This window comes from Symphodus melops (assembly GCF_947650265.1).
Source record: "Symphodus melops genome assembly, chromosome: 3".
Lineage (NCBI taxonomy): Eukaryota > Metazoa > Chordata > Actinopteri > Labriformes > Labridae > Symphodus > Symphodus melops.
In genome coordinates this window covers 26,924,311-26,936,528 of record NC_136693.1, presented here as the reverse complement: position 1 = coordinate 26,936,528, position 12,218 = coordinate 26,924,311, and the positions used below count along the sequence as shown (strand labels likewise).

General features: G+C 42.3%; 1 protein-coding gene across 2 annotated transcripts; it reads right to left on the bottom strand.

Annotated features, from left to right (window-relative positions):
- Nucleotides 1–1,647: 1,647 nt before the first annotated feature.
- ddx21 (DEAD (Asp-Glu-Ala-Asp) box helicase 21) lies at nucleotides 1,648–11,113 on the bottom strand. 2 transcript variants are annotated; one of them, XM_079339101.1, is made up of 16 exons: nucleotides 10,905–11,113; nucleotides 9,686–9,919; nucleotides 9,350–9,490; nucleotides 8,526–8,601; nucleotides 8,070–8,248; nucleotides 7,824–7,941; nucleotides 7,547–7,732; nucleotides 6,539–6,684; nucleotides 6,124–6,273; nucleotides 5,777–5,938; nucleotides 4,779–4,898; nucleotides 4,324–4,397; nucleotides 4,054–4,213; nucleotides 3,728–3,862; nucleotides 2,994–3,038; nucleotides 1,648–2,823 (listed from the first exon to the last, which is right to left on the bottom strand). In XM_079339101.1, exons 1-16 carry the CDS (start codon nucleotides 10,986–10,988, stop codon nucleotides 2,551–2,553), a joined length of 2,283 nt encoding a protein of 760 aa, XP_079195227.1. In that variant the 5' UTR covers nucleotides 10,989–11,113; the 3' UTR covers nucleotides 1,648–2,550. The 2 variants fall into 2 exon arrangements, with proteins under 2 accessions (XP_079195227.1, XP_079195228.1); XM_079339102.1 differs by having other exon boundaries at nucleotides 9,686–9,913.
- Between the last annotated feature and the right edge of the window lie 1,105 nt (nucleotides 11,114–12,218).

Genomic DNA, 12,218 nt, shown 5'->3' with positions numbered 1-12,218 from the left:
ACTTTTTTCCCATCAAACTCAGTCTTTGCAAATGAAAAATAGTCCAGCCATGTTTCAGTGTAATGTAGAGATCATTAGAGCTACATGTAGAGATTGAGTCCATAGTCTGTGTGTACAGGGTCTCAGTAGTTGTACCCTGTGGTATCACTTTAGTTTCAGTTTAGGATGCTTTATTGGCATAAATGTGAAAACATTACCAAAGCATATAATAATAAATAATACAATAATGATAACAAGGATGATTAATGGCTCAATCGTAACCCTCAGTAATAAAACAATATGAAATCAGACATTGAAAAAATCTCAAATATACACTGCTCAAAAAGATGTTTGGCATTTGCCAGAGAACGGCAAGATTGGCAAATTTGCCACAGGCGCCCTGTGCTCTTCACAAGCAGGTTCACACTGAGCACGTGACAGACGTGACAGAGTCTGGAGACGTTGTGGAGAATGTTCTGCTGCCTGCAATCCCGGTTTGGCGGTGGGTCAGTAATGGTGTGGGGTGGCATTTCTTTGGGGGGCCGCACAGCCCTCCATGTGCTCGCTAGAGGTAGCCTGACTGCCATTAGGTACCGAGATGAGATCCTTAGACCCCTTATGAGACCATATGCTGGTGCGGTTGGCCCTGGGTTCCTTCTAATGTAAGACAATGCTCGACCTCATGTGGCTGGAGTGTGTCAGCAGTTCCTGCAAGATGAATACATACCCCAGGCCTGAATCCAATTGAGCACATCTGGGACATCATGTCTCGCTCCATCCACCAACGCCACAACGCACCACAGACTGTCCAGGAGTTGGGAGATGCTGTAGTTCAGGTCTGGGAGGAGATCCCTCAGGAGACTATCCGCCACCTCATCAGGAGCATGGCCAGGTGTTGGAGGGAGGTCATACAGGCACGTGGAGGCCACTCACACGACTGAGCCTCATTTTGACTTGTTTTAAGGACATTACATCAAAGTTGGATCTGCCTGTTTTTCCACTTTAACTTTGAGTGTTACTCCAAATCTAGACCTCCATTGATTAATGTATTTGATTTCCACTGATCATTTTTGTGATTTTGTCGTCAGCACATTCAGCTATGTAAAGAACAAAGTATTTCATAAGAATACTTCCCTCGTTCAGATCTAGGATGTTTGTTCCCTTTATATTTTATAAAATATATTTTGATATTTTTAGCAGTGTCATACAAAAATAAATAAGTTAACTGTAATATATCCTTTAGTGTGTTTAACATTAGTGCTGTGTTTAAGTCTGAGTAATTTGGTTTTGTGTTTGACAGATGTTAAAATGGGACGTATAGTGAAAAATCCACTTGTACAGCAGACATATTTGGGTAACCTGATTGTCTACCTACATTCATCTAGTCCTTTGTGGTCTGCACAAGTTTTTCAAAACAGAGAAACCTTTCTCAACTTGTGATGTCACAGTGTGACAGTTAAAGACAATGTCATGAAATCCTGTATTTGGACCAAACAGAGCACAGATTCATTTAAACCACAGGGGACTGTAGCTCCTTAAAGGTCAGTCAAGGTTAGAACGGATCATACCGTCATACCCACATCAGCTGTCATTCAGACTTGGTTTAAACATTCACACTTGTATAAATGCCTTTTCTCACACTGGCTGATATAAGAAAACACAAAAAAACTCATTTGACCTTTTTTTAATGAACAAGTCATTTCATTCAAATGAATGGAAGCAAGTAGACAGTTATTAAATAGAGGCAATTGCAAAGCAATCATCCAATATATTTTTGGGGAGAGAGGTTTCATCTGAGGGTAAGGCAGCAATCAGACTACGAGCATAACTGTGAAGATCAACAGCTGTTCCATCACTGCAGGGCGGAAACACTGAACCCCCCCCAACAAGAAACAGTGTCTGCAAATTCCTGGTGCGTCACACCCATGAAGCAATGCCTTGAAGCATCGCTGTGGAGTCATGAAGACAGTATGTTTACAGGTCGTTTGGTCAGATCAGTTGGACTTTTTTTTTTTTTTCTTTTACAGTTAGGCTCAAGTGTGATTGCTGCCACTGATCCCCAAACACCAGGTATAAAAAGAGTTAGGCCTTAGCTTACACTCTGAAGTTGGAGGACACGTTCCCACTTCATCCTGTGTCATGACATAAAATCAGGAAGTTTGACTAAAAGTGCATTTGCCAAAACTTTGAATCCTATGCCACGCAAGAAATAACATCTGAATGATGTTTCAGAACGGGTTCGACCATGTGATCTTAGGAGTTTCAATTTATGTGCCAGAAAACATATCAACCCATCAGGCACTACAGAAGTTGCTGCTTGTGGTTCTGTGTTCGTGAACCGTCCACAGAAAACCTGATATTCCAATCTTAGGAAATGGCTACTTGGAAATACATATTCCCACATAATACGATGTTAGCTTCATTTCCAGAGAGCTGAAAATGGTTTTTTGAAAGGAGTATATCATGTCATAATATTTGAGAGTTTTGGATTCAGAATTCAACCAGGAGTGGGAACTCCTCTAACCATCCCTCTCACTGACACCAAGTCTTAACAGTCCTCAGGTCGGCACTTTAATAATCAAAAGCTTGGCTGAAGCTGCGTTTGTGTCCTCCTCCTCCTCTGTTGTTGCCATAGCCGCCACGACCGCCACCGCCACCATTCCTAAAGCCGTTACCACGACCACCGCTTCCCCCAAAGCTGCGGCCCCTTCCTCCTCTAAAGCCTCCTCCTCTGCTTCCGCTGTTGAAGCCTCTGTCGCCGCGGTTATTGAACTGCTTTTCTTCCAACTCGGGGAGCTCTTCTGCTATGGTCACCTGCCAACGACGGCCGTCCTTCCAGGAATCCTGTAAATAGGTTTAAGGAAACATGTCAGAGGGACAATCAGGCTCAGTCAACCTGAAGAAGGAAAAACGCTCATATTTTTTATTGACTTTGGATTTTAAATTCAACCTCTTGAAGACCACAGTCAGGTCCCCAAAGATTTGTAAAAGACTTTAGTTTTTGTCGTTCTCACCTGAATCTCCTTGACTTTGTCAGCTGGGACATCAAAACAAACTCCCTGTTAAAAACACAGAAAGGGGGCAGATGATTCATGTTTCTGTCTTCATCTCAGTCTATGTACCTGGTGCTGAGCCACAACAGTCTTAGTCACACTGTCAGAGGACTTTTCACACATCAACCTGTTCATTCAAGACATTCTGCTGGTCATTTGTGCTGACCTATAAGTCACGTTCTGTGTTCAGTGGGGCTGCTGTTATATAATGAACATAAAACTTAACACGAGGCAAGAAAGCAGGTGACTAGGACTTAATGGACAGTCAGGAAATATCTACACCAACTATGTTTGACCACAGCTGAAAAAAACTGCGTTTGGGTGGTCCCAAAAATAACCTTCTTGACCCTCTATTCAAATCACAGGAGGTGCAGCATGCTTTAAGCACTAACAGACTCTTTCACCTTTAATGATCCTGTGGAATATAAGCAGAGCAGACTCTTCCTGCTGCAGAAATGAAAGAACTCTGAGGTCAGCCAGTTCGCATAAAACAGTTTACCATTCATTGATTGCTGGCCCTTCAGGGCAAAAGTATATGACACCCTGTGCTGAAAAGATCATGTTCAACTTTAACCCTCAGACTATCACGTAAGTTCTCCCAGTCTGAGCTGTAAAGTTCCTCGTGGTGGACTAAAGGACAAAATCATTTGAAAATGGAAAAGAGATGATGTGGAGATGATCCTGCAGGTACATACTGTTTTGCCTTTGAGGAAGGTCATCCTGTGAATGTGGCTCTCAAACTCTTCTCCGAGCTGTTCTTTGATGGTCCTCCAAGCGTAACCGAGGTTATGCATCTCCTGAGAGCAGACCATCTGCATAGTGGTGAAGCCCTGCAAAGACAGACAGATGACATCATGTGGGTGTTATTAGTGTTGTACATGACCACAAAGCACCAGATGTGTTGACGTTATAAAGACGTATTTTGAAATACTTCATCTTGGTCATTAAGTGCAGATCTGAGTTGTGTAATAAGAGTTTAAACTTCTAATTAAGTGGTAGCATTCTTAGGTTTAAAACTCACAGCATCAGAGTTGAGCAGCGACCTCTGCTCCAGGCTTGTCGCTCCAGAGATATGAGCCAGGGCAGCGGCCAGAGCTTCCACGGCTCCTCGTTCTTCGATCAGCTTCTCAGCCGACGCTCTGAAGTAGCTGATAGCTTGGACTGGAACCGAGTCTAGAAACCTGCGCACGATATAGAAACACATTTTTAAAAAGGCCCACAGAGTGTCAACAGAGGGAAAAGATTTGAAGCTGTTCTAAATGATAGGAGTGTCATCCTCCAGGACACTTACTTGACTGCGTCCTTGCTCGATGACTTGATGATGTCATTGGCAGTGGGAACGCCGACTCGTCTGAATGTGATACCCTGGAAGTATACAAAGGGTTTTTAGTTTGATACTCACAAGCAAAAAAAAGACACGTACATCCATGAATGGGCGCTGAATCCAAAAACATGAGCAGGTAAAGAAAAGCAAGTAAGAGCTGCACGCCAAGAAGCTCCTGTTTGAAGGACTTATGAATGAGCTTCTCGGTGTGCTATTTAACAATTCCATTTAATCTCATATACTGTCATTAAATGTCATGTCACACACACGTTCTTCTGCACAGAGAAGGTGGCTTTCTGTGTTCTTGTCTCTTTGTGTGTGTGCGTGTGTGTCTCTACCACCTCTAATTTCTCCCCTTCTCTCTGCGTCTTTCCACCTGCTATAAAGCACAGACTGAATTCAATATTTGAAAAGATACTTACTGCTTTGTTTTCTACATAGCGCAGCTGGTCCTCCTCTTTCCTCTGGTAGAAACAGATGCACACTCCAGTTCTGCCTGCTCGGCCAGTTCGTCCTGAGCGATGGATGTATGAATCCACATCCTGACATCAACCACAGACATGGCACTCATTTAGACAAAGTCATGGTAACATCCAAGTCTAATGATGTTTCGTATAGAAGGACCTATGGGTCTGAAATAAAGTCAGTAAAGTGATAAAATACACAATGGTAACCAGTGTTTTATTTGTTTTTTTTTTCATCTTAAACTGCAGCAGCTTTTTTCATATTAAATCAGAGGCATGTTCATTTTAAAACACACCGTCTGTGCGAGTAGACTCTGCTCCTTAAGATCGGACCATACGGAGAAATAAAAATCATAAAGCCCTAACAAGAAAGAAAGTACATTTCTAAATAATGCAGGTTTGTTTTTAAAGTTATGAAACTCTAAGGCCCCGTGTCCAGCTCGGGTTTTTTCAGATTGTTCAGAGCAGAAAAGTGGCCGCCTGGAAAAACAGCGCCACGCCCAGTGTCTTCTTTTCTGCGCTCGCCACCTTTTTTTTTTTTTTTCAAATGTCTCCCCCATATTTTAGTCTACGGAGCGTGTCTTGAACCCACTTCCTATTTGCTCCGCGTCTGATCGAGAAATAAACTATCTCAAATAAAAAAAACAAGCAGTAAGAAGTTACGGAGCAGCCTGTCGCACAGCAGCCGTTGTCATAGAGACCAGACAGGCGTGCAGCGCTTTTCTTCTCATCGCATTAAATCTACATCCAGAGCTTGCAGCCAGTGACTTTCAGCCCGGAAAAAAAACACGAGGTGGACATGCGTTTACACTGCAGGAAAAAATGGCCGGAGTCAGATTTTATCTGCTCGTGTTACTTTTTTTTTTTAATCACAAAGTGAGATGAGATATGTCACTTTCACATGAGTGGGACACAGGCTGCATTTAAAACGTGATGCGACAATTGAGACATCAAACCTTTGGTGGAGAACACTGGACCACCAGGTCAATCTCAGGGATGTCTAATCCACGAGCTGCAACGTTTGTGGCCACCAGAACCTCAAAAGATCCGTTTCTGAAGCCCTTCAGGGTGGTCTCTCTCTGTTTCTGAGGAATGTCACCGTGCAGGGACTGGGAACTCTGAAAACATACAAACAAGACCAACTCTAGTATGCGTCGACATGTTTACAGTTTGTTGATAAAGAAAGGATAATACAAGTGTCGCGTCTCTGACATTCTGCAGATCTCTTCGTCTTTTTTCCTGCTCAAGAGTTAAAGGAATGACAGCTCATGTGGAACCAAAGTCAGATGAAGTGTTTGTGTACCTGTGTGATGGATGCATTCATGGACAGTTCGTTGGCCTCTTTCTTCGTCTCACAGAATACGATGGTTCTGCCGTGGCTGCCGCTATAAACCTTGATAACGTCACCAATCACGGCTGCACGCTGAGACCAGTGGCAGGCTATGGCCAGGTGCTACAGAAGAGGACAGACACAAAGATCCATTATTAAACATAGAATAAAGGAGGAGCAGGAAACGAGACAAAAGGGACGTTTTCATGAATCCAGCTGGCAGACTAACTCTGAGTCTCTTACAATCCCACTGACGATGGTGATGAGAAACACAGGACTCTTCTACTGCAAAGGATTGAATGGCTTGAACAGGAGCTGCTTAAATCCAACCCGTCACACACGCTTCATTGAGGTTAGATCTTTCTCTCAGTCACACACACACACTTACTTCGACAGTTGTTGCAGCTTTCTGTGTTTTCTTGCCGATCAGGTCAACATGTTTGCACTGTGGTCTCATGTACTTCTTGGCCACCTCGTAGACCCAGGGGGGGCAGGTAGCAGAGAACAGCAGGGTCTGTGGGTTGGAGTCGGAGTCTGGAGAGGGACACACACACATTCTTGTTGTTTGTTTTGTTTTTTGTATCATGAACATTTTTGATAATAATAATACATTTGATAATGCTTTCAGATCAAGGAGTGTCCTGACTGTGAAAGGAGTGAACGCTCAGGAAACTTTCCGCCACACTACTGTACTTTTCCAACCCCTTTTATTTAATCCATTCATTTATTCATGAAGATTGCTGCATGCACGAGAAAGCGGCGGAGAGAGAGAGCGTGCGCATAATAGAGAGCAGGCACACGCCATGTAGACTGATCTGTGCACCGTAACAAAAAAATACCTCTCGACTACTACAGTGAGATAAGACACAAAAACTGCTCTAAGTATGAAGCCTGTTTTATGAACCTGCTGCTGCTTTTGCCTGCTCCTCTTCCTGCTGTGCATAAACGCACACACACACACACCAGCCACCACATGCAGCTTTTTGCTTTTAGTGCAACAGCCAACAATTGACTTGTGATCTTAATTCTTCTTAACAGCCTGCTGCAGCCTCGTCTATCAACATCTCCACTCAGAAGTTTTTTGTTGCAAAAACTAAATCAATTTAAAACGACATATTCAATATAGACGTAGTATTAAAATGTACCAAAAGGTAAGTAAAAAAAAGAAAAAAATGTTTTTTGTAACTGACAATTTTTCTCACAACCATAAATCCTAAAACATGAATGGCAGACAGCCCAGCTCAGAACAAGGCAGAAAACACATGGAAACATTCCCTGAAGCACAGAGGACGATTACACACACACACACACACACACACGTGTATATAACACACACATTGTTTTAATGTTTATTATATACGCCGTGCTTTCACAAACACATAAGGATCTTCTTTACCTTTGGTGTATGATGTCGACAAAATCTCTTCCACCTGTTCTGCAAATCCCATGTCCAACATTTGATCCACTTCATCCAGAACCACATGCTTCAGTTTAGAGAGGTCCAGTTTATTGTTTTGGAGGTGGTCCTTGATGCGACCGGGGGTTCCAACCAAAATGTCGATCCCGTTACGGATAGCATCAACTGGACAGGAGTGGAAGGAGTCGTTATTCACTTGCATGCATGACGCGTAGTTTTCAATCAGCTGACAGAACACGTCACCGTGTGGACTTACTCTGGGGGTTGTACGAGCTGCCTCCGTAGAAACAGGTCAGAGAAAGTCTCTTGGTGATGTCTTTGAAGTCTTTCGCAACCTGGATGGCTAACTCTCTGGTTGGAGTCAACACCAGGACCTACACACGGGCAAAACAGAGAGAGAGAGAGAGAGAGAGAGAGAGAGAGTCAGACACAGACTCAAAGAGCCGCTGATACTGGGACTCGAGCCAGTTTAAACTGATGGGTGTATATACAGTACATGTACCTTGGGGGCCCGGCCTCTGACGAGCGCCACTTGGTCCTTCTGGAGCTTCTCCACTAGAGGGATGGCAAAGGAAAAGGTCTTTCCCGTACCAGTTCGGGCTTGGGCAATGACATCTTCTCCGTCATACACAGAGTTGAAGGTCTTCACCTGAATGTCAAACAGATAAGAGACTCCACGAGCTGATGATGCAACAGAGAGAGAGAGAAGAGGGAGTGAAAGGGCAGCCAGGACGGGGACACAGGAGAGGACCAATCACAAGAAACTCAACAGCTCCAAAACGTGTTAGCACTCAAAAGTAGAAATGGTTTACAAAAGAGACGAAACACAAATAATGATTTATCTGTGATCACAACATGTCAACCTCAAATGCTCATTGATTTTATTGGCAGATTTAAAAAGTGTCTGACGTGGACATGAACAACAACAAAAGATATATAAATGCAAATCTAGTATTACCTTTGAGCTTATCGATGGTGACTTGTGAGATCCTGAAGTTGGTGAAGGCGCCTTCCTTCTGCTCCGGCGTTTCCTCCTAAACAAACATGAGCTTTCATGAGCGCCAACTTTCACTACAGCTGACGTGGAATATGAGCACACTTAGGGAGTAGTAATACTCATCTTTTTTTCCTTTCTTTTTTTTTTTTTTATAAAAAGTGCAGGGGAACTTCAAACCTAAAAACATTGTTATGAACGATCCAGGCACTCAGGATGGTTAAAAAGGTTTAACAGCTATCAGCTTGCTCCTTCTTCAGGCTGTGAAGGCAGGCAGCTGTTTTTAAAACCACACTAATTGTTTTGGAGTTTTTCGTTGTTTAGTAACTTCATTTAGAAATCAATCAAGCTTCTTGTACAGCGAGACGGCTCGACCACCCTGCTGTGTCTGGGTGGAACAACAAACAGACCTTCACCCTCACTAATGTCATTCAATTATTTCATCTCTGATCAATTAATATCATATTGGTATTTTTATTTTCTCTTAACAGATTTCCCCGTCGATGAGAGCCAGGATGTCACTACCCCAGGACTCCTTATGGTTGCAATATGTTCATAACGTTATAGTGGAAACACGTACAGCACATCGTATTATATCGTATTGGGAATTATCAAGCCCACACCGACTGACGCGCCTCCACTTTTACTTTTTTTTTTCAAAACAGGTGACATGACCAGTGAAAACACAAGCTCCAAAAAAAGAGCAGAATCCCTCATTCTAGTCCAACAACACTTATTTTCTCCTGGACGGAGACACTTTACACACAGTGTCTTCCAGGTAGTCTTACCGGTTCCTTTTCACCGTCACTAGCCGAGTCTTCACTGGACGGAGCCGGTGTCTGGATGGGCGTCTCCACGGGGGTGTTTGGGGTGGAATGTCCGTTGGTTGTTTCCTCTGCCGTTGCTTTCTTTTGCTTCTTCTGTTTTTTCTGAGCCGATATAAGAGTGGAGACAGCGTTACATACTCACATCTACCGGGCCTCAACTAGAAAACATACATTTGTGTTTTGAGCAGAATTCATGTTCATGTCCTTTTAAATATAACAGAACAGCTAGTGTGTCACTGAACAATTTAACGCAAAATAAATAAAGCATCATGTTCAGAACAACAACACAACACTGACCTCAGAGTCTACTTCAGCATTCTTCTTTGTTTTCTTCTTTGGAGTTTCGTCAGCGTTCACGTTGCCATTCATGTCTGTGACCTCTTCTAAAAGGCAGTTTATTTGCTCTGCAGCCAGCTTGTCTTTTTTCTTTTTCTTCTTGGGAGCTGGAGGCTCACAGTCTGGGTTCTCCTCTTCCTCTTGTTCCTCCTGCTGCTTCTTCTTCTTCAGTTTCTTGCCCTCCTTGGTCTTGTTCTTCATTTATGTTCATACACAAACAATGAAAGGGAAAGCCTCGGTTAAACATAGATACAGCACAACCTCAACAAAGCCTTGTTATTTCACTGACACATTTGTTTGCGTTATTAAACTATAATAAGCTAAAAAAAAAATTTAAAAAAGGGCTATTAAACATGAAACTATTTGTTCAGATATATTCAAAAACACTACGTTTATAATCATTAATTTTTCATCATACAGACAGTGGACAAAACTCACAAGCAAAAAAAGCCACACATGGCCTCAACATATCGTATGACAAAGAAACCAGGCATGGCCTACAACTTACATGTGGAAGACTCTACGTGTGTGTGTATTTCAGTCTGCGTTTAAAATGTTTAATATAACAGAGTGTAAAAACTGATTTAACAGAGTATATCTTCTTCTTCTTTAAAGTGTTCAGAAAATTAGGGGGAAAAAAATAATGTTTTATTTCCTCCCTCCACAGTGAGTCGTGTCTGAGTTTATAGTTTAAAAACTATCAAAAGTCTTCCACAACATCAATTACAACTTTAATTGCTGAATTTCTGATGTCGCTTTATTTACAAAACCACCAGCTGTGGAATACGTCATCAAAACTCGCCCACGGCGCAGATTCTCACAGCTGAGAGCAGCAGCTTCAGGCCTCCGCCTTATCAACCAGTACATCCACGTGGTGTACCGATCAACTCATCAACACATGGGCTTCCCATGTGATCTTCTGGCTAGGCTAAAGTGACTACAAGTACACTATTGTGTGGCTATTTTAACTGTTTATTAGATTAACTCCGTTTGTAAAGACCAACTCTGAAAACAACAGGTCACAAAAAATAACTGCGTCGACGTAGGAAAATAATCATATTTTGCAAACAGCTAGTTAGCAAAGGTTTGGTGTTAGCATGTTCAGCCACACGTTGTCAAACAGGACGGCGCACGAGCGGATTATGTAGCTGTTTACGAGGAGACGGTCATTTAAACTCACCTTCAGGGGTTTAGCCTCCGCGACAGTGTCCACATCTTCATCCATAGCTAGGTCTTCTGTCTCAAAGATGATTTTTGATGGCATTTCTCTTCCTTGTTGGATCCCCTTGTTCTGGACACACAGGCTTACCCACGGGCACGCGGATGGAAAGGAACGCGCCTTGCTGCGCGAGGAGGCGTGTTCACGAGCGAAGCACAGGAACAATGGGTGGATAGGCTCTCAGGGAAAAACATTAGTTTTTCATTTAGTTTTTCATTTTTAACTAATTAGTGTTAATAATCTAATTAGAATTAGGTTACAATTAATTCTACACCACTGTACAATAAGTAAAGTCTAATTTCTACAAGAAGTATTTTTTTATTATTTGACAAAAATTAAGTGTACAAAGTACCAAGTAAGGCTCAAATAAAGAAGCAAGAAAGGCTTAATTTTGTCTGTTCAGAAATTTAGAAGAAATATGAAACTTGAAAGTCAACATTTATGGAAAACATCTGTCCAGCAGATCGTGCGACAAGTCCTGCTTTATAAACCCCCCCCCCCCTTTTTTTATGCACTATTGAAATTGTCCAGAAAACCTCAGGACAGCTTGTCACTGACATGATCTGGAGCTACCTTTTCACACAGGACAATCACAGCTAAATATATTTAAAACGTAAAAAGGATGTAGCGGAAGTCAAAGTGTTTACAACATATCTGGCTGATATAGAAAAAGAGTCTGCAAGGAAAATTTTGGGAAAAGGGAAAACAGAAAGCTTCATTTCATGCACTGAGATCGTACAGGCTCCACAACAGTTTCACACTGTTTACATAATATAGATGTCATCACCCTGCTCACTTGCTCGCTATGATTATTTAAAAATCGGCTCAGCTCATCCTCATGCAAAATACCCACAAGAAGGTTTAAAATGAAGCTCAGTCCAACATTTTCTGAAGTTTAATATTGCACATTGGATCATGGGTGTGTCCAGGTAGGTGGACATGGGTGGCATGTGCGCCCCTTGAAATCTGATGGGCCACCCTGGTTGCCGACCCACCCAGATCCTGATTGGGTGTTTGCCTTTTTAGAGAAAGGATCTTAGCTTTCTTTGTTTTTCAATGAAGAACCTTTTCTCGAGTTTGTTCTTTAAATCTAAATGTTGACAATGTGTTTGTACTAGAAACTGTATGACTTTATTAGCTGACCTCTAGGTCCTTTAATTGTATCTTTAAACAATTCTCTTCTTTTTGAGGCCTTCAAAATGAAACTAGGAAAATTAATGTTTTACCACTGTTACAACAGGTAAGAAACATCTGAATGATGCTAAAGAGGTATAG

Coding starts and splice junctions, on each gene's coding strand:
- ddx21 (XM_079339101.1), bottom strand. CDS start 10,988: ATGCCATCAAAAATCATCTTTGAGACAGAAGACCTAGCTATGGATGAA. Junction 9,491..9,685: donor ATGCTGAAGTAGACTCTGAG/GTCAGTGTTGTG, acceptor ATATCGGCTCAG/AAAAAACAGAAGAAGCAAAA. Junction 7,942..8,069: donor TCAGAGGCCGGGCCCCCAAG/GTACATGTACTG, acceptor GCCCGTGTGTAG/GTCCTGGTGTTGACTCCAAC.